The sequence below is a fragment of the Narcine bancroftii genome, chromosome 1 (genome assembly GCF_036971445.1).
Source record: "Narcine bancroftii isolate sNarBan1 chromosome 1, sNarBan1.hap1, whole genome shotgun sequence".
NCBI lineage: Eukaryota > Metazoa > Chordata > Chondrichthyes > Torpediniformes > Narcinidae > Narcine > Narcine bancroftii.
The window spans coordinates 470,320,378-470,343,093 of record NC_091469.1 but is presented as its reverse complement, the minus strand read 5'-3'; the positions used below and the strand labels follow the sequence as shown (position 1 = coordinate 470,343,093).

General features: G+C 43.4%; 1 protein-coding gene across 1 annotated transcript in view; it reads right to left on the bottom strand.

The window, feature by feature from the left end:
* Positions 1 to 5,668: 5,668 nt before the first annotated feature.
* ptprn2 (protein tyrosine phosphatase receptor type N2) overlaps positions 5,669 to 22,716 on the bottom strand; it is a 1,138,884-nt gene continuing 1,121,836 nt past the window's right edge. Inside the window, exons 22-23 of the mRNA XM_069914734.1 lie at positions 14,966 to 15,039; positions 5,669 to 8,215 (exon numbers count right to left, since the gene is read on the bottom strand). Of these exons, the coding sequence (XP_069770835.1) occupies positions 8,144 to 8,215; positions 14,966 to 15,039 (146 nt within the window). The 3' untranslated portion in view covers positions 5,669 to 8,143. The remainder of the gene's footprint in view (positions 8,216 to 14,965; positions 15,040 to 22,716) is intronic.

Sequence of the window (22,716 nt, the reverse complement as noted above, 5' to 3'; positions counted from 1 at the left end):
GATGCAGGAACATCCTTGGTGAGAGAGGGGAAAAAAATCAGGCTGGATTCAGGCTATCTAGCAACCACTGCAAGAATCCATGCATTGACATGTCATGTGGGCCAGCCACTGTCCACACTGGCTGTCAGGGATTGTACATTCATAATGATGTTGGGAAGCAGCACCGAGAGTCCTTGATGCCTGGGGAGCTATAGCCCATCAAAGTGTTGAGTCTTTTAGTAAATAAAGGAAAAAAAAGTGACAAGAGGAAAAAATTGCTGAGGAAAGTAATTGGAAAGGCACAAACCAGGGGGAAGAGATGCTGTCGTCTTTCCATTCAGTGTCCACGGCTCAGCAGCTTGCTGTTGCAGAATTACAGAGGCAAAAGTGCTCTTTTGAAGACAATAGGGACCCACGCCTTTGACCTGGCTGTCACTTGGTGAATGCATTATCTCTTTTGAGGGCTGCATTAAGGGCCCACTTCTCATTTCCGCCCAAATTCAGTGAGTTTCAACCGAACTTTCTCCAAAGCATGCTCTTTCAAGTTATGCAATATGACCACGAATTTGATATTTATATTTTTATATTGGGCCCATAATTTGGCGCAGCAAGGTTTGTAAGAATTGGAAAAAGGTTGAAGTAAATTTAAGATGAACAGTCATTACCAGTTTGATGATAATGATCAAGTAGAGAAGTCCACGTGTTGAATATTTAGTTGCGGCATTCATGACGTCTCATTCTCCTAAAATTAAAACACCATTACGTTATAAAGGGAGGGCATTCAGCCCATTGGGTACAGGAAGAAGTATGTATTCAGTCCCATTTTATCACCCTCTTCCTTGATCCCTGACCCCAAATTCCATCACTTCTACGGGGAGTGAATCCCTAGACTCAACTGCAGGCCCTAATTTCCGCCCTCACTTTCGTCAATCTCTCAAAATTCATATTATCTGCTTTCATAGATTGGCAATTATTGGCATATCTTTGTAACTTTCCTGCCTTTACAAACTGCTAATTTTCAAAGCTTTTGCAGCCTTGTTGTACTGCTAGGCTTCAGCTAAAATATTCCCTTCAAAGTTCTGATAACTTCTGCTAGATTCCCATGGAATTCTTTCTAGTGAGAACAAACATGACTTAACTCCCATCCATGACTTCAAATTTTTGAGGTCTGCTACATCTTTTGTGATTCAACCTCCAAAGGCTAATGCTGTCCATTGGAGGCACACTGGAGTCTGCAGACCCTGGCACCTGGAGCCAAAAACAATTTCCTGGAAGAATGCAAAAGGTCAAGCAGGAATAGTCTTCAACTTACGTTTTTCAATAAACATCACTGACGCTCTTTATCTGATTTTCTTCCACTGCAAGTTGTAGAATGCTAATCACCATTCTTTACATCAAAACAACACCTCCCCCCATTCGGCCCCTCCCCCCCTCACTGAATGCACTTCTCGGTTCTCTCGGCCTAGTTGTTGAACAGCGCAAATTTTCTTTGATGTTTAATGTTCTAGAGTATCCATTCTCAACCTTTCTTTTGGCTATGGCCCCCTTAGGACTCTACTCAAAGTTTATGGCCCCTTCCCTGTCTATGAAGCAGTCACTTAGTTGATATCTTCTGTATTTCTCTCCTACCAACTACACAAAAAAACATAAAAAATATGTTTAAATGTGCTTAAATGCGCTGTGGCCCCTAGGGTCCCCATTGAGAATGGCTATTCAAGGGCATTAAAGGCAATCTTTGCAGACGATGCCACTTTAGTTGCCCATTCAGAGCCAGCTCTTCAGCGCTTGACGACCTGTTTTGCGGAAACTGCCAAAATGTTTGGCCTGGAAGTCAGCCTGAAGAAAACTGAGGTCCTCCATCAGCCAGCTCCCCACCATGACTACCAGCCCCCCCACATCTCCATCGGGCACACAAAACTCAAAACGGTCAACCAGTTTACCTATCTCAGCTGCACCATTTCATCAGATGCAAGGATCGACAACGAGATAGACAACAGACTCGCCAAGGCAAATAGCGCCTTTGGAAGACTACACAAAAGAGTCTGGAAAAACAACCAACTGAAAAACCTCACAAAGATAAGCGTATACAGAGCCGTTGTCATACCCACACTCCTGTTCGGCTCCGAATCATGGGTCCTCTACCGGCATCACCAACGGCTCCTAGAACGCTTCCACCAGCGTTGTCTCCGCTCCATTCTCAACATTCATGGAGCGCTTTCATCCCTAACGTCGAAGTACTCGAGATGGCAGAGGTCGACAGCATCGAGTCCACGCTGCTGAAGATCCAGCTGCACTGGGTGGGTCACGTCTCCAGAATGGAGGACCATCGCCTTCCCAAGATCGTGTTATATGGCGAGTTCTCCACTGGCCACCGTGACAGAGGTGCACCAAAGAAAAGGTACAAGGACTGCCTAAAGAAATCTCTTGGTGCCTGCCACATTGACCACCGCCAGTGGGCTGATATCGCCTCAAACCGTGCATCTTGGCGCCTCACAGTTTGGCGGGCAGCAACCTCCTTGGAAGAAGACCGCAGAGCCCACCTCACTGACAAAAGGCAAAGGAGGAAAAACCCAACACCCAACCCCAACCAACCAATTTTCCCCTGCAACCGCTGCAACCGTGTCTGCCTGTCCCGCATCGGACTTGTCAGCCACCAACGAGCCTGCAGCTGACGTGGACATTTTACCCCCTCCATAAATCTTCGCCCGCGAAGCCAAGCCAAAGAAAGAAAGGCAATCTTAATGCAAGTTGTGAGCAAAGCCTCTACTCAAAATTATATCAAATACTTCTCGACAATTTAAATCTATGACGCACTCCATGGGATTGTTACAGCAACACACAAAGTGCCGGAGGTATGCAATGGGTCAGGCAACATCCATGGGGAAGCAATAGAGTTGGTGCTTCGGGCCAAGAGCCATTAGCAGGAATAGCAAGGAACCAGGAGGGTGCCTGAATAGGAGATTGGAGTGGGGAGGAGGGAGGAGTACAGGCTGGCAGCTGAAAAATGAATGCAGGTGGGATGGGGAAGAAAGGAGCTAATAGAGGAAAGGGTCAGAGGGCAGATAAAGATGGACTCTGATAGGAGGAAGGAAGGGAAAAGAATAGGGGCTGGTGAAAAGTATGTGTAGATGACAGGCAGGAAAAGAAAGAAAAAAAGGAGAAATGGGGCAAGAGGGCTAAAGGAATGTAGTGGGGAGGGATTGTGGTGGGCATATGAAAGAAAGAGGGGTGGGGGGAAGTCTACTGGAAATTGGAAGACAATATTGATGCCATTAAGTCGGAGACTGCCAAGATTGAAAAATAAAGTGCTATTGTTTACTTATGGGTTATAATATAGTTGGAAACTCCCCAGCAAGTTAGTTAAGCATGAGTTGTCCTTTCTAATCCTTGCTTGCTCTCAAACTATGATTTACTGTGTGATTATCCCATTGCATTGAATTGACATACAGTAAAATTCCAGTATCCAGAATTCAATCGGGTATTCAACCAAATGGCAAAAATGAGAGGAAATAAATAAATAAACATTAAAATAAATAAGATTAAATAAAAATGTAAATAAAAGTTTAAGTTGTGAAAGTTCTCTGAAGCAACGCACAGCCCCTTGGTGAAGATGGGAGCTAACATTCAGCCAGCAGAGCCCTCCAGCCATTCTCTGCCTGCAGCAGCTGTTTGAATAAAGTTTCATTAAAGCTATAAAATGCCAGAGACTAGGATGAAGTATTGGTCAATGCCGCCCGCCGCTGGGGCAACTCTCCCTATCTAAGTCTATTAAAGTATTAAGTATGTTAGTAAGGCGTTATCTGTAAACTTGGGGAAGGGGTGTTAATTATGGCGGTGGCATGATTTGAGTAATGGCTAGCACCACATTGTTACAGCGCCTGCCACCGGGAATTACCTGATTAAAGTGAACTTTACATAATGAAGAACTACAATACCGATTAAAAAAAAACTTTACATTTTGTACTGTCTTTTAAACTGTTTATTCTTAATGCAGGTGTATTAAATAGGCATTGTAAGAATGTGTCTCAGTCAACCGGAAAATTTGAATAGCCGGCATCCACAATCTCCATAGATGCCTAATAACGGGGATTTTCCTGTACAGATAATTTTCCTATCAGTATCGCCAAATTGGCTATGACCACTTAAATAAAATTCACGTCCCCTGCAATAAAAATTGGTACCACTCACTGTTAAGTTTCCACCATTCCACAAACAATACTTTATTCACAGGTGATTTTTTTTTAAGAGGTAGAACAAAATATTTTGTATATTTTATGATTTTATGTACAGGTAAATAAGTATAAATTCATAGGAAGTAAGCAAAGAGGTGGATTTTGAAAAGGTCACAACAGTTGTTTCAGGAGATGAGTTTCCTTGAACAAGCTAGTAGGTTGTGGTGTCAATATACTACAGACTGTCATCTCTCCATGAAGCTAAAAAAAATGATGACAATCCAATGAATATTGACACAAAAGTGCTGAAGAAACTAATATTCTAAGTTGTGCAAAACTGAGGATGTGTTTACACGTTTGCTATGAGACCTTTTGCAAATTTTGCTTGAAAATCATGGACAAATCAATCGATTCTAATAAGAAAAAGCATCGAGATTCAATGCCATTATTTGGTTCAGTTTGGCATTTTGAGTTAAAATATTTCAGGGTCAAGATTACTTTTGAATGATCACATGAAGCAGATGGCATCAGTCACCTATCTCATGGTGAACTATGCCCAATACTTGTTCCCACTGGAACTGAGTTTGATTTTATGGATGATCTGATAAAGATAGTGAAAATAAATGACCACTTCTTTTATTTCCCAGATAGAATGAGGAATATATTGAATTCTTCCACTGATCTAGGCTCTGGGGAAGCAGAGGACTGGTGCAGGGCACCAGAAAATGGGGAGAACACCACCCCCCCCCCCCCCACCAATTTGAGGAGAAGCAGAGGAGATGGCCCATGGAATGGTGACCACAGCAGTGGACCAGCACCTGAGGAACAAGCAGGTGGGGGGCTGTTGGCAGCTTGAGGTGAGGAACCACGTCGGCTGTGAGTTGCTGGTGACTGTGCTTTCGGGGTTAATGCCAGTCAGCGGACTGCTGGAGATTGGCTCCACACTGGGTGAAAGGGTACCAGGTATTAGAACCAGGACGTGAGAGGGTGTTGAAGACTTCCTGATTGTGCTGGAGGTTTGGATCCGGAGCTCGGGCTGCTGATGGTTTGGATTGGTCCCTGAATGACTGTGGGAGCTGTGGCAGCACTGGAGGAAAATCCATGGGCATTCAGTGATTCTGAGGGGACTCTCTTTCACTTCTCCTTCTCTGAATGTAAGAGGCGCTTCAGGCAATCTCTGCCAATGGCGAATCTTTCTGCCTTACGGCACACTGCAGCAGATCCCATGTAATATTATCACATGACTATAAAGAAATCTTGAATCTTAAAGCACACAGGCATCTCTAGTCATGGTGCACTTCTAATTTTTGAAAAAATAACTGGTCAAATCTTTTGAGTTCGGTAAAAAAATACACATGGATCTGAAAATCATTGAATGTGATCCAGGAAGATTGGATGAAAATTCTCACTAACATGACAGATTCTGTCACTATATAAAGCAAATGAAATTAGTTCTAATTTATGAAATAAAGCAGATCATTTATTAGGTAAAAGGAAAGATCAATAAGAAGAGAGCATTAGGCTATTTGACACAAAATAATCCACAAGCAAGTCTAAAAGGAAAGCTGTTTTCATGAAGCTAAAACAATTAAAATAGATCTTTAAATGTCACATATGCAGTAGATCTTATATAACCAGGTGTATTTACAGACAAAGACTGTGTCAACATCAAATTTGCAACAGACTGTAGTAGTTGTCAGAAATTAATAAAATCAAACACTTAGGATTTCTAACCACATCTCCACACTGAAACTCAATCTGAAGAGGACGAATGGATTAGGTTGTGTCATCTTGAGAGGGACTGGACAGAACCTGTGACTTGAGCAAGTATGCATTTGGATTGAATATTTTTTTTGTTTCCTTCGGCACAATGAGCCAGCTGTCCTTGTACACTGCACAAAAATAAAGGCCTGTTGTGGTGCCTTAACAATAAACAGCCAGACCAGAGTTCAACAATAGCCAGTAGTCAGGCGTTCCCACTGCAGGACTTACATACAGGTAAAAAGAACGCTCACTTGCTCTGCTTTGCCTCAACTCTAACCTGCACCTTCTGTAGTTCACCAGTGGAGCAATCACCGTGTGTTAGGCTCAGGTACTTGCCTGGGGAGTGGCAGGGGGAAGGCAAGCTTAAGCCCTCAGACCCTCTTTTAAAAAATGATCCTATGTATTCTTATGGATGAGCACACATAAGGCAACTCTGCCTCACGTAGAATGCAAAGGTGGAGGGTCTCCAAAATTCAGCAGATTTAACATCCTGCACATTCACTTGAATACACTTGACCTCTCTGATGACTGCCAAGTTGCTCCAAGATTTTGGACTAACCTCACTTCTTTGCCTCTGACCATCAGGATAAGGTGGCATCGGCCTTGCATTCATGAGAAACAAAGGAGTTTCACCCCTCGAGTCGATGTTGGATTCAAACTCACAGCCTGTATTGGCAACAGTGTTGTAATAAATATATTTAGTGATTAAAAGATGAGATCTAGAAACCAAAGAAGCATGGAAGACTATTAGTTGAGTGATGACAGCAGGGATCCTGGGGTACCTTTGACATTAAAGCTCAAGCAGACACATTCACTTCTTCGCTGCACCTACTAAGGCCAGATTGAAAGAAAACCCAAGTTTTCCCACCGACTTAATGACCATTCTCACTCCACTGACTGTGTTCATTTGTTTGCAATATGTCAGGGATTTATTCTGAGTTCCAAAAGTACCATTATTAAGTTGTCTCCTCCATTCTGCAGTTAACACAGAGAGCAAAGGAGATGAAGTGCTGAAGCTCTGTTTGGTGCTGGAGAGGGGATGAATCACCAGACTCAAGCAGTGTACAGATCTGAACCTATTTATCATCCTAAGCTGAAATCAGCCGTTACATTCGCGCAATTAATATTTCTTTGGAAAGATTTTGAACATGATTTTTCCGAGAACGGAGGAACAGAATGCAAGCACAGAGTGAAAGAATGCAACACACTCAAAACCACTGCAATTTAATGAATTTACAAACATATTATGGCTGATCTTACATCCAAAATCATATTTGAGTGAATATAATTTGCTTAGGTGACCCACCAGTGACCAGAGAGGGAAAAAAAATCAAGAGCAACTAAAAGATTCTGAGGTAAAGGGTTGGGCCCAAGATTAAACATTGAAAAGGTGGTATAGTACTTCAAATCACTGCAAAATAATCAGTGATTCCAGGCATAGGATATCAGATATGACTGAAACCAGGAACCATGGTGGTCAGATTCATATTGGTTGGTTGCTTGGTAAAGTGCAACTCAAAGGAAAGAGGAAATTAAAGATACATCTTTAAATTGTCCATTTGCTGAATGATACCCTTCCAAAACATATTCTAAAGATCCACTATGTCAAAACTGCCTGGAAATACTGTAATTTCCAATGATCTGGTGTCAAACCCCAAATAGATAACCATAAGTAGGTTACCAGCAGTGCACTTGTACCAAACAGGAACACAGGTAAAAATTGTCTTCCCACCATAAAGGGTCAGACATTGGGCACAACCTTAAGGGCAAAGCAGAGGTGGAATCACTTGACTATTACGAAATACCAAACACATTCATCAACTGCATTGAAAGGCTGTGCAATTAATACTGAGAAGCCTTATCATACTCTGACCAAACACTGAAATTAATAGTGGATAAAAAGCTGCTTTTGCACAATATTTGAATTGGAAATTGGTTAAAATCTATGTGACTTTGGACTATCTCCTTTGAGGGTTTTGTATCCAGTTCTGTCCAGTCCCAAAACGCATATATACAAACACTTATAATCATCCTTTAATTTTTCCTATTTTGAAATCGTTCAGTTTATTTCTTGAGCTAAGAATTGCATCGAAAACAGATGTTGAAGGGACACATTTTCTAAAGCTGTTAAAGTAAGTTACACAGCTAAGATCAGAACACATTTCTACTACATTCATGTAGACCAGCAGGATCAAGTGGTGGAACCAGACGGGATTTCTGGTGGCCTCTCACTGTGGAAGTGCCTTCAGGATTGCGTTCACCTCCTCAGCCACAGCTGTCAGTGCAAACTCAAACTGTTCCTGCAGAAAGAAAACAGCAACATTACAACAGATATTCGCAACAGGAGTCAATAGAACCATAGAACGCTACAGCTCAGAAAAACAGGCCATTCGACCCTTTGGTCTGTGCTGACCAATAAAACTAGCAAGTTCCACTGACCTAATCTCATTCCATAACCCTCCAGACCACTCCTATTCATGTATCTATCGATTTTTAAAACTCAAAATTGAACCTGCATTCACTACATCAGATGGCAGCTCATTCCACACTCCTACCACACTGAGTGAAAAACTTTCCCCTAATGTTCCCCTTAAACCTCTCCCCTTTCTGCCTAAAGCTATGACCTCTCATATTTATCTCCCCCAATCTATGTGGAAACATCCTTCTCACATCTACTCTGTCTATAACCCTCATAATCTTATAAACCTCTATCAGTCTCCCCTTATTCTTCTTTGTTCCAAGGAGTATAGTCAAGGAAGATGCCAAATACTTTTTTTACAACCCTGAGCACCTGCGACGCCACCTTCAGGGAACAATGTATCTGTATTCCCAGATCTCTTTGCTCCTCTGCACTCCTCAATGGCCTCCCATTTACTGTGTATGTCCTACCCTGACTCACTCTTCCAAAGGGCCGCACTTCACACTTATCTGATTAAATTCCACCAGCCCAGTTTCCCAGCTGCTCCAGCTCCCTCTGCAAGATATGAAAATCTTCCTCACAGTCCTCAATGCCTCCTATCTTTGTGTCACCAGTAAACTTGTTGATCCAATTCACCATGTTATCATCTCGTTCATTTATATAGATAACAAACAATAATGGTGCCAACACAGATCCCTGAGACATAGCACTTGACACAGACCTTAGTCTAAGAAGCAACCATCCACCATCACTCTCTTTTTCCTTCCACCAAGCAAATTTCAAATCTAGTTTGCCACCTCTCTATCTATACTTAGTGTCCTAACCTTCTGAACAACCTCTCAGGTGGAACCTTGTCAAAGGCCTTACTAAAGTCCATGTAGACAGCATCCACAGCCTTTCCCTCTTTAACCTTCTTGGTAACTTCCTCAGAAAACTCTACAAGATTTGTTAAACATGATCTTCTATGCATAAAGCCATGCTGACTGTCCTTAATCAGATGATGTCGGTTGAAATATCTATATATCCTATCTCTCAGAAATCCTTCAAATAATTTACATACTACTGACGTCAGGCTCACTGGCCTATAATTGCCTGGTTTACTTTTGGAGCCCTCCCTAAACAGTGGGACAACATGAACTACACTCCAATCCTCTAGCACCTCCCCCATGACTAAGGGGGAATATATCCACCAGGGGCCCTGCAATTTCAGCACTTGTCTCCCTCAAGGTGCGGGGGAATATCCTACCTGGTCCAGGGGATTTGTCTACCTTTATTCGTTGCAAGGCAGCAAGCACCTCCCACTCCTTAAACTTTAGTAAGCCATTTTCCTCATTTATTCCAATGTCTGGACATCCACCACTCACCTTTCAACAGTCTGCTAGGCCATTCCAGGAGCACTTACAGTCAAAACAATTGCTTTCATATATGGAGCAGAGCAGTTATGACCAACATATTTCTTTACAGGATAGCAACAACCCAGATGCGGTCTTCAATTCCAGATTTTTGTTTTAGTCGATTAAATTTAAATCCCCCAAGAGTCATGATCAGATTCCAACAGAGTTCCTGAGTTACAAGTCCAATACTATATTCCCAACATTTTAAGAAATATCAGTTGATTTTTCTAACAAAATCACATGGAAGTTTCACGGAGACTGAGACTGTTGACATTTGCTAACCTTCCAGTTTTTACACCACTCATTGGGCATTTGTTAGAGGAAAGTGATCGGTGCTGCGGTTGAAGTGTGTGCATAGAGTTACTTGCCCCGGTCACTGACACAGCACCTTCCAAACCTGGGATCTCAACCTCCCGGAAAGACAAAGGCAGCCGGAGTGCACAGACACCACCACCTCAGAGCTCCCCTTCAAGCCACACACCAATTTGGAAATAAGATTCAACTGAATGCCATGAATACAAAATACACAAAAATGTTTTATTTTTCCTGCAAAGATAAACAAAGAGTCAACAACTAATCCGACCCCATTATCGAAACAAGAATGAGAAGCAAAAGAGAGGCTAAACCGTGGACCTCGCTTTCTCCTCTGATGTCGCTGCCTTTGGCACCTCCAAATTGTACCTCCCCGACCCTAAGTTTCAAATCCCCAAAGGGTAAGGAATTGAACGCATTTGTGTCCTTTCAGGCCTTCTCGTCAGTGCTCCCTCGCAAGTTCCGAACCCGATTCCATGGTTGAGAAGCCAGCTGGCAGGAGTCTAGCGTGAGGCTTTCAGCCACAGAGCCCATGCCAGCACCTGTGGAGCTGCCACTGTCAGCCATGTGTGCTCCACACAGGAACCTGGAAGGACCGACAGGGTCCTCACCAGATGTACTCCTAAGGGCAGGACCCCTTGGCTGAGCTTATCCTCCTCTGGGTCTTCCTTCTCTGTAAAGTTCTCCTCAAAGTTGGGAAACAGCAAGCCCAGATTAAGCTAATGTAGGGCCTGTAGCACATGTTACAAAAGGGCCCTAATTTAAAAAAATATGCCCAAATAATAAAACACATATATCTTTTAGTTGCATAGCAGAGTGGGCATCAGAAGAGATCCAATTGGGGGGGGGCATTAGGGTAACTGCACTGGGGGTGGGGGCACAAACTATCATTCAGTGTGGGAGGGGGAACATGCCCAGGCTGCAGCCTCCCCCATGGCCCGGCCTGTTGCTGAGGGAATGGCGCTCAGTGATGCTCGCGGTTACTTGGCTGGGACAAGCTGTCACGTGATGCGGTGACAGCAGCCCGGGAGGGGCAGAGTGAGCTGTCATTCAGAGGAGCAGCAGCAAGCAGTCACTGCGGTCAGCGGCTTTACGGACAACTCGCACAGTTTCTCGCGGTCCTGTGGCAGGTTGAGGTAGGCCTCGGTGAAGTGATCCGGGTCACCCATCTGGCGGGCCACCTCAGACTGGGCCACGGCAAAGTGCAGCATGTCCTTGTTCTTGAATTGATAACTTGCAAGCATTTAGCATGGGGTCCTTGAAAATTTGGGGCCTGCAGCATATGCTACTTTTGTTACTAAGTTAATCCAGCACTAGGAACCAGGGGTCAAGGAGAGTGATCTGGATGCATGAAGATCAGGTTCACTGTGTGGCTAGAGAGGTTACGGGGGTGCAGGAGATGGTGGCATTGTAAGGTGGCAGGTTCTACAGACACTCGATATCTCTGAAGGGACTTTCTGTTGCTTCTCTTTCTCTTCTCGGTTGGGGGGCTGGACCAGTGGTGCCCTTTTCCGTTTGGTTCAATTTGGACAGGTCCGTGGATAGGAGAGGTTTAGACCAAATGCAAGCAAATGGGACCAGCTTGAGCAGACAACTTGGCTGGCGCGGATGAGTTGGGCCAAAGAGTCTGTTTCTGTGCTATAGAACCCTGATTTTGATTCCTTGTGTGACTTTACGGGCAACAAAGGTAAACAAATTTTGTGTATTTATGTACATGATAATAAAGGAATCTTGAACCTTTAACATTGAATCTTGATGCCACTGCAGTCTTGGGGAAGAGAAACACAAAAGTTGCACATACTGGAGCCTTGAGCAGATAGAGAATTGCTGGAGGAACTCAGTAAGTCAGACAGTGTCCTTAGGTAGAAGTGGTCAGTCAATGTTTCCGGTCTGAATCAAGGCTAACATAGAATAGGTGAAATTACATATACAAAGGGGGGAAAGAAGCTGGGTCAGAAGCCCAGAGGTGGGAAGAATACAGATGGAATATATATACACTCACAAACCAGAGGGCATGGGCTAAGGGTGAAAGGGGAAAGGTTTAAGGGAATCATGAGGGTGTGTGGAATGAGCTTCCAGCTGAAGTGGTGAATATGGGCTCAATTTTAACATTTAAGAGGAATTTGGACAGGTATATGGATGGGAGAGAGGAGGGCTGGAGGGCTATGGACTGGGTGCAGGTCAGTGGGATGAGGCAAAAAAATGATTCGGCACGGCTGAGATGGCCTGTTTTCATGCTGTAATGTTCTATGGTTCTATGGAAGGTATGAGAGATGGAGAGAAAGAGAGACAGGTAATGGGAGATACCATTAGGAAGGGGGAGTGTGGAAAGAAAGGTTAGAGAGAGAAAAAAGTACAGGAGTAGGCAGATAAAGCTGGTAACAGAGGAATCAGAGGGAGGGAGCGAGGCAAAACGTAAACTTGAGGAACAACGTCATATTCCTTCTGGATTTTCTTTAGATAATGTCCCCCCCCATCCTCCCCACCTCATCTGATTCCACTCTTCCCATCTCTTATTTACCTACTCCTGGAGCTATATACTCTCTCTCTCTCTCTCTCTCTCTCTCTCACCAACTTTTCTGTGGTAAACAGGGTTATCTGAAATTAGAGAAGTCTAAGCATATGCCATTTGGTTTAAGGCTATCCATGAGGAATACGATGTTTATATTGAGCCTTGCACGGAAAATGGATGATGCCAAGGACAGACAAGTCATCGTAGGAATGGTTCTCCTTCTTTTTATTAACTTTCTGCTCAGAGCCTCACAGCTGAGGACATTAGTCAAGGGAGGGAGCAGGAGCGGGTGACCTTGTGAGTGCTGATTGCGGATGTGTAGAGGTGGGTCTGATGGTTTGGGAAGGCCGAGATTGCCAGGGAGTTGAGGGAGAGAGGTTCATGTCAGGTAGGGGAGCCCAATGGTGGGTGTTGGCAGGCAAAGGTTGAGAGCAGATGTTTTGTGGTGCGGTGGTTTACTGATAGCACCTTTGGGCCCTGCATTTTCTGGTAATGCATAGCTTTGTAATATCACTTACATCATGGAGTGAAGCCTTCTCACCAGCATTGGGTGTGAGATACCCAGCTCATAACTGGTAATAAATGATCACCGTGTTTTTTTTTAAATTTAGAGATACAGGACAGTAACAGGCCATTCCAGCCCCATGAGCCCATGCCGCCAAAAATACACCAATTAATCTCCAAACCCCAGACATTTGTGGAGGGCAGGAGGAAACCGGAGCACCTTGAGAAAATCCACACAGGTCACAGGGAGAACGTTACAGGCAGTGCTGGATTCACCGGGTTCCTGGCACTGCAATAGTGTTACTGTTATCCGGTGAGTGATTAGCCACCTGCGTATCCATCCTTGTGGGTGGTAGAAACATCTTTGAAAAAGGAAGATTCTTTGTAAAAACAAAATAAAAAAAGAATTGCTGACCTTTGGGGAATATACAGGGTTCGCATTATTGGATAGTTCATTTGGGAGAACTGGTACTGGTAAATGGGGCAAAATAGTCAACCTTTATCCTGTGTGACTTCATTTGAAACACTGGAAGAAGTCAGTTTCTGGAGAAACTGACTTCCAACCCTGAAACTTGAGCTGCCCCGCCTCTTCTCGTGGGCACTTCAATTTTCTCCTTTTATAGGACCTGTGGAATGTCTCAACAACCTGACTTGGTGCTCAAACATTTACCAGACAGCACGTTGCTATTGACTGTGAAGAAGTGTTTTCTTATTAAAAAAAATACTCCCAATTGTCAGAGCTAATCCCGCCAATAAGTGGCATGGACAGGAAATTACGCTGGTGCCGAATTTCACCTTCTGGTTTGTTCCATAATTGACATTTCAAACCTGACTTTCAATCCACAGATTTAAATGAGTTCCAGGCCCTTTTAGTCTTTATTTGTATTCAGTGATGTGAGTACATGATTTGTTTAGATTCATCAAAAAACAAACCCAGAATTCTCCTGAGAGAACCCCCTGCTGGTCTGTAATTAGATATTTATAATTCACTGGGCGTCTGAATAAATAAATTAGAGTTTGTGAGAAGGCATGCTGTTGCCTGGCAACAGCTGGAGCAAGCTTCCATTGGGATTAGGATTCTTCTTCCTTGGTAGATGACTCAGAGCAGAAACTTGATTTGGTCCTTTTGGATGCCCGAGAGACAGTGCATCACAGTAAACTTAAATTAAACCTCTGGTCTCACGAGCTCTGAGCAAATGTATCCTTTCGTTGAATAAATGAAAGACTGGGATTTATCTCCCCGTTTTCTTTCTCATTGATTTGCTGCATACTTTCCATCTTTATTCAACGATTCGAGTATTCAATGGGTGGATTGTAACCTTTTTCTCCTTTTCCATTAATATAGAACAATACAGCATAGTACAGGCCTTTTGGCCCTCAATGTTGTACCGATTTGTATATTCCTACCAAAAAAAAAGTAACCCTTCTTCCCTTGAATTGCTCTATTTTTCTTTCATCCATGTACCTGTCTAAGAGTCTCTCAAATGCCCCGAATGTTTCAGTCTCCACCACCATACCTGGCAAGGCATTCCAGACATGCACAACCCTCTGTGTAAAAAAAAACCTACCCCTGTTATCCCCAAACTTTCCTCGCTTCACTTTGTGCATGTGTCCCCTGGTGTTTGCTATTCCTGCCCTGGGAAAAAGGCGCTGGCTGTCCACCTCTCAGAATCTTGTAGACCTCTGTTAAGTCTCCTCTCATCTTTGTTCTTCATATCTTTATATCAAAATATCTTTAGTTAACAATAAATTGCAATTCTCAAGCTTGACAAATTGACCTGTTATTATTTGTGGTTTAGCAGTATCATCTTCTTGAATACGTCTGAATTCCAAGCAACAGGGGCTGATTTTGCGCATCCCTTCTTATGCCTTAACTCTTCTGGTCAATCTAAATTTCAGCTTAACGTACCTTTGTCTGAACCATCATTGGTCTCTGGTCTCTCAGATGTTCCAGGGTAGCAGCTATATCAATCTCCTTAGCACCTGTAAAAAAGGCCAGAAATTGAAGTTATGTCATCTGCAAAGCCCGCTAGATTAGAATCTGTTCTTCCTCTGTGCCAATTTCACCACACAGCTCATTGCTCAAATTAGTCTTACATATTTTCTGCAAACATTAAATTCAAATCATGTCAGCAAATGACAACGTATCATGTGATGACTGGAAAGCAGGCAAAAACACTAAGATTTTCATTGTATTACAGTGAGATGACAATAAAGCAAACACTTGAATTCTGATTTGTTTTCTCACTAGAACTAAGTCACTGCCCAAACTTTTGCTTCAAGTAGCAATAGCAGAAGGGTTTCTGTCATGACAGAAGTCATGGGTGACTCCTAGTTACCATCTGAAATGGCCGCATTATTAACATCCAGGTATCGGGATCAGGATTCATGAGGGGTGCCGATGGCGAGCAGGGCTCATAAAGGGCCTCAGGGGCTGACTGATTTCTAATCGTTTTGGAGCTTTGGAACCAGGGGCCAAGAAGGTGCAACTTGGATGTCTCAAACTGGGGTTCACGGAGCAGGAGTCCGTACAGTTACGGAGGTTACAGGGGGATAGAGGGCAATGGCATTGGAGCAGGTGGCAGGATCCATGGACACTCGATGGCTTTGAAGGGATTTTCTTGCTTCTGTTTCTTGTCTTGATAGTGGCGCAGGACAAGCAATGCCTTTGCAGGGCAAACAAAGGGATTCCTTTATTGTCATGTACATCAATATATGAAATATGTCGACTTTTGTAAGCCATGAAGGTTGTAACAAAGGAATATAGACAGGATGCAGAGTTAGGTGGAAAAGTGGCAGTTGGAATGCAATCCAGATAAGTGTTAAGTGATGCTGAGGCTGATGGTTGGTTACTTAACAGCGTGTCTCTCAAGGTTGCCACGTAGGATAGTTAAGAAGCATACTTTGATGAAGGGCTCAAGCCTGAAATATTGGTTATGTATTTTTATCTTTGCTAAATAAAGTACACTGTTTGACCTGCTGAGTTTCTCCAGCTTGGTGTTTTTACCTCAACCACAGTGTCTGCAGACTTTCGTGTTTTACTCCATGAGTTGGGGGATTAAGTTCAAGAAACTAGAGGTCACATTGCAACTCTGCAAATCTCTGGTGAGACTACATTTAGAATATTGCATTCAATTCTGGTCACTTCACTATAGAAAGGATGTGGAAGCTATGGAGAGGGTGCAGAGGTGATTTACCAGAATGTTACCTGAACTGGAAAATAAGTCTTATGAGGCAAGGTTAACAGAGTTAGGGCTTTTCTTTTGGAGTGTAGATGGATGAGAGATGACTTAATAGAGGTTTACAAGATTCTGTCAGGTCACTCATCTGAGTGCTAACTCAGTACTACCTGTTGCATGGTCAGACAGTCGGCGACTAAACTGGCTCCCCACCAGGCTTGCCTGGTACAGAGGGTGGCTAGACACCCTGCAGGATGAAAAACAAGACCTGTCAAAGGACCCTCTCGTAGGGTCACGTGCTGTGAATTGTGGAAAGGGCATCCTTTGCATTGAAGCTTAGACTGGCCATTCACTACAGTAGAATTTCCCCCAGCCATCTTGGACCTCACCAAGTTGCCGAATCTGGAAGGGGATGTCGAGAGGGTGGGTCTGGACCTATGCAATGCCTACTCACCTAACATCCATTCATGCACATGCTGCTCCTTTCTGAGGAGTGAGGTATAAACCCCACAAACTGATTGAAAGGAACCATCATCATCCTAGAGGATGGAGAGCCAGAAGAAGAAGAAGATTCTGAGAGGCATAGATAAGGTAGACACCCAGTGCCTTTTTCCAAGGGTGGGACAGAAAACACCAGAAGATATTGCCACAAAATAAAGGGAGGAAATTATAGAGGAGACAACAGAGGTAAGTATTTTACACAGAGCTGTGGGTGTCTGGTATGCCTTAGGGGTGGTGGTGGAGGTGGGACATAAGGGGCATTTAAGAGACTTCTAGGCAGGCACAAGGATAAAAGAAAAATTGAGGGTTATGAGGGAAGGAGGGTTTAGTTTTTTTGGGTTAAGAATATTTAGGTCAGCACAACAACGAGAGCCACAGGGCCTGTATGTGCTGTAGCAGTGGTTCTCAACCTTTTTTTCCCCTATCACATGCCATCTTAAGTAATCCCTTACTAACCATAGAGCATCTACGACATAGTGTGAAAAAATAGTTGAGAACAACTGTTCTAAAAGCACTCAAAAAGCCCCACTAGTAAGACAAGGAGATGCAAAAGAGACTCCCTTCAGGGATACTGAGTGTCTGTGGATTCGCCTTTTGTGCATCTTGATCTTGACCTGATCGCTGAAGAATCCCAAACCCGGGATCCCAGCACCTGTATGTTGGAGAATGTCATTTCCAACCAAGCTCAGGAGAAATTTCTTCACTCTAAGTACCAGGGAATTCTCTAGCACAGAATGTTGTTGAGGCCAAGCGATTAAACGTATGCAAGAAAGTGGTGGACATATCTCTTACGGTGAGAAGGTGGGAACAAGGTGCTGATGTGCAGACATTTTGGCAGGAGCAGTTTGGAGTGGTAAAGTTGTACATTGACCAAATTATGTTCATCTCTTCTCTTTGCCCTTGATACGTTGGCCAGACAATACCGTGTAAGCAAAACAAAGGGCTAGAGGAATTGTGACAACTGGGGGAAGAACTGCAAACCATGTGCATATTATACAAATGTGGTCATGTTGAAAGATGGGAGCTACTGGTACGGAGTCCTCATTATATGGCCCATTATTGGTTGCTCTGTAACCTGTGACTCATCTGTCACAAGAATCACGAATGCAGCAGTTCCAGACCTTTAGACTGACATGATAAATCAATAAGTACTCACTCTGCCAAATCCATGAAGCCTCTGTCTCACCTTTCCATTTTAATTGTGGCTGAAATCACTGGTTAACGAAACCCAGAATGGGATCAACTCACTGAACATTTACCTAATTACTGATAATAAATCTGGCAGCCTCTTCCTCTGTCATTTTTAAAAAAATAGAAGCACATTTGACATAAATATTCATTGAAAATGAACTTCCTGCACTGGCAGTATGGCGTTCCGCAGGATGTGTACATACCGAGCATTGTGTAGTTAATTGCCCTTGTGTTGTTCTTGTGAATTTAAAATGGCCCAAATTTACTGTGACAGTAAAGAGGGTGTTAAGATTCTAAGCCGCACACTTTGAAAGAGATTCCACCACGTGACTTGAATAGATGCACATGTATTAATGACTTCAGGGTCATTATGCAAGGACAAAAGTGGCAAGTGACAACTGAGTGAATATTGAACAAATTACTTGTTTGTCAATGCAAGGGTTGCATCAGATACCCTAGAGCTGACTCTGTATCGCGAAGGGAGCTGGATTAGTGACAGAAGAGTTCACACTCACTTGTTTCTGAGGCAATCAGCATCGCACAGACCAGGTGCTTTACAGGACCTCACCTGCATGGGCATATTCTCTCTGCCAGTATTCGTGAGAGGGAAATAGCTACATTTTGCTCTTACCATGATGAAGGGCACAGGTCCGAAAAGTTGGTTACCCTTTACTTCCTATGTGTGACCTGCTGAATTTCTCCAGCATATTTATGTACTGTAATGTGGAAATAGCTACCTTGCAGGCAAAAGCCGGATATTGGATATGAGGAATTTGAAACGTATCCTGAAGGGTCCTCGAAGAGGTACACCAGGATGTTGTGTGGATTGGAGAGTATTAGATAAAAGGTTGGACAAACTTGGGTTGTTTTAATTTAATCTAATTTAATTTAGCGACACAGTAACAGGCTCTTCCAGCCCAAGACCCATGTGACCAATTAACCTACTAACCCTGTATGTGTTTGAAACGTGGGAGGAAACCAGAGCATCTGGCTACCTGGAGGAGACTAATGGAGACAGTGGAGAAGGTACAAACTCCTCACAGACAAAGCTGGTGCACTAAGTGCTATGCTAGCCGTGCCGCCCTTTGTCTCTGGAGACTCTAGGGCTAAGGGGGAGAGACCCGATAGAAGTTTATAACATTATGAGTGCCGTTCATAGGATAGACCGCAGTTTTTTTTTACTCAGAGTGGAAAGATCAAATGCTAGTGGGTATGAGTTTAAGGAAAATGGGGGAAGAGTTTAAAGGAGAATTATGAGGAAGTTGTTTATTACACAGAGAGTGGTATGTGCCAGAACATGCTGCCTGGGGAAGCGGTGAAAGCAGATGCAGCAGCGAAAAGCACTGAGACAGACACAGAATAAGGTACAGGGAGACCGACCATGTGCAGGGAGTTTGGTCAGATTGGTATTACGGTCAATGCAGACTTATCGGGTTGAAGGGGCAGTTTCTGTTCTGTACTATTTTATGTCAGAGAATCATAATTATATTGCACATATATAAGCCCTTCAGCCGATCTCATCCACGCCAACCAAGTTGTCTATCTGGGCTAGTTCAATTTGCCTGCATTTGGCACATATCCATCTAATCCCTTCCTAGCCATGTACCTGTCTAAAGATCTTTTAAACGTTGTAATTGCATCCACCTTTGAGCTGCTCTGCTCAAGATTGGAATAAGCAGCGGAAGGCAAGCTTCCTTCCCCGCCATCGATCCTGCTACATCTCCCGCTGTCTGGGAAGGGCGACCTACAAACGGAAAGATACACTCTCTTCTCCCTCCTGCCATCAGGCAGAAGTCTCAAGAGTTTGAAGTGTGGACCGATGGAAACAGTTTTTCACTTTCTCTTTGTCCTAATTCATCATAATGTTGAACATTTTACCCATTTTAATTGTGACTCATCCTTACAAGGAAATGTAATGGCTCTTCCTTTCTGTGTGCTGGTGCCTATATAAGCAATCAGGCAAAGGTAGGGCTGTGATGAGACACTGTCTATTGAAGGCAATAACTGAACTTTCATGCTTGAGGGCATAAAAATGTCAAAAGTCAAACTATATGATACAGCCTTTTCTTTGAGGTATCCTATGCACTTATCTAGTATTATGACCTATGTGGCTTACGACCATCCATACATATGACCAGAAAAATACTGTATAAAGAAAAAATATATGTAAATATGAAAATTATGCATCAGTTCCCAGTGATCCGGTGGTTGTTTATTTTGATAGATCAACATGACAGCGGCCATGGGCCGGGTGGGCGCTGAGACACCACTGCCGCCAAATGTGTTCTATTTTCGGGCCACAAAGGTGGTGGCTGACCCAGTGTTCTAGGTGGGGGAGATGAGCACAGGCCTGGAGTAATATACATCTGACTTGCGTTCATTTCAAGATCTGACCGATCAGTCAGAATAGAACTCGGACATATGTCAGGGACCACCTGTATATATAATCTACATCTCCCGCTGCCTAGGAAAGGCAGTCAACATATAGAAGGCCACACGACACCCCAGATACACTCCCTTCTTCCTCCTCTCACTGGACAGAAGATTCAAGAGTGTGAAATCGAAACTAACAGGCTTAAAGTCATTGAAACCATCAGGCTCCTGAATGAATCCCTCAACTGTGCTCTCATGCTGTCGTTGCTATGTATATTGATCATTTTCATTGCAATTCTATACTCTGTACTTAATCACTTGGTCTCCTACTTGCTATGGCTGCAGGTATTAACCTGTTAGAGTGCTCGAGGAAGAATCCTTCTCACCGTACCAGGTGAACTTGAACTAATAGTTTTTTGCAGCAATACGTTGAGGTACCCATTAGAGAAGGGGCAGTGTTGGATCTACTGTTGGGAATCGGATAGGGCAGGCGACTGGGGTGTGTGTTGGGGACCCCTTTGGATCCAGTGATCAAGGTACCATTAGTTTCAATACAATTATGGAAAGGGATAGGTCTGGTCCTAAGATTAGGTTTTTGAGTGGGGGAAAACCAGATTTGAAGAACTGAGAAGCGATTTGCAGGGAGAGGTTTGGGCAGATTTGTTTTATGGGGAGGAGGTAGAGGAGAATTGGAGGGCATTTAAAGGTGAGATTTTGAGGGTGCAGAATCTTTATGTTCCTGTTAGGATAAATGGCAGAGCCAGAACCTCAAGAGAGCCATGGTTTTCAAGGGAGATTAGAAAGTTGGTTTGAAATAAAAGGGAGGCCTCCATTAAATACAGGAAGCAAGGTGTGGACGAGATGCTTGGAAAATACATGGATTGTAAAAAGAAGCTTAAGAAAGCAATTAGGATAGCAAAATGAAGGTACAGGGTGAAAGTAAATCCGAAGGGTTTTTACAAGTATGTGAATAGCAAAAGGAGAGGGAAGGATAAAATTGGTCCATCAGAGAATCAGAGCAGACAAATGTGTGTGGAGCTGAAAGAGATGGGGGAGATATTGAATGAGTTCTTCTCTTCGGTAATCACTAGGGAAAAAGATATGGAATCGTGTAGGATAAGAAAAGCAAAAGGGGTAATTATGGAAAATGCAGGGATTAGGAAAGAGGGGGTATTGGAACTTTTGAGGCATATAAAGATGGATAAGACTCCAGGTCCCAATGGGATTTTCCCCAGGACCTTGAGGGAAGTCAATGAGGAAATAGCAGAGGTTCTGACAGTGATATTTCAACAGTCACTGGAGGGGGGCATGATGCCGCAGGATTGGCGTGTCTGTTTAAAAAGGGCTCCAGGTGTAGGCCCAGCAATTATAAGCCAGTAAGTTTGACGTTGGTGGTTGGTAAACTAATGGAAAGTACTCTTAGAGATAATATGTATAAGTATCTAGAGGGGCAAGGACTGATCAGGGACACCCAACATGGGTTTGTGTGGGGAAGGTCATGTTTGACAAATCTTGTTGAATTTTTTGAGGAGGTGACTAGAAAGGTTGATGAGGGTAGAGAAGTAGATCTAGTCTATATTGATTTCATTAAGGCCTTCGATAAGGTTCCACGAGGAAGGTTGGTAAGGAAGGTTCAGGCGCTAGGTATTAATGTTGAGATAGTCAGATGGGTTCAACGGTAGCTAGAAGGTAGATGCTAGAGAGTCATGGTGGATAACTGTCTGTCAGGATGGATGCCGGTGACAAGTGGTGTGCCTCAGGGCTTGGTGTTGGGTCCCTTGTTGTTTTCCATTTACATTAATGATTTGGATTATGGAGTGGTAAATTGGGTTAGTAAATATGTGGACAATTCAAAAATAGGGGGAGTTGTCGATAGTGAGGATGGTTTTCGGAGACTGCAGAAGGATTTGGACTGTGTAAAAGGTGGCAGATGGAGTTTAATATCGGTAAGTATGAGGTGCTTCACTTTGGGAAGAATAATCAAAACAGGGCAAAAGCAGTGAAGGGGAGGGCATTGAGGAATGCAGAGGAACAGAGGGATCTTGGAATAACGGTTCATCATTCTTTGAAAGTGGATTCTCATGTAGATAGGGTGGAAAAGAAAGCTTTTAGTATGCTGGCCTTTATAAAACAAAACAAAGAATATAGGATCTGGGGTGGGGGGTGGGGGCGTGATGTTAAGACTGTTCAAGGCATTGGTGAAGCCAAATTTGGAATACTGTGTGCAAATTATAGGAAGGATATCAATAAGGTAGAGAAGGTGCAGAGAAGTTTTACTAAAATGTTGCCTGGATTGCAATATCTTGAATGCAAAGAAAGATTGAGTAGACTGGGTCTTTATTCATTGGAGCGTAGAAGGTTGAGGGGGGATTTGATAGAGGTGTTTAAAATTATGAGGGGGATAGATAGAGTAGAT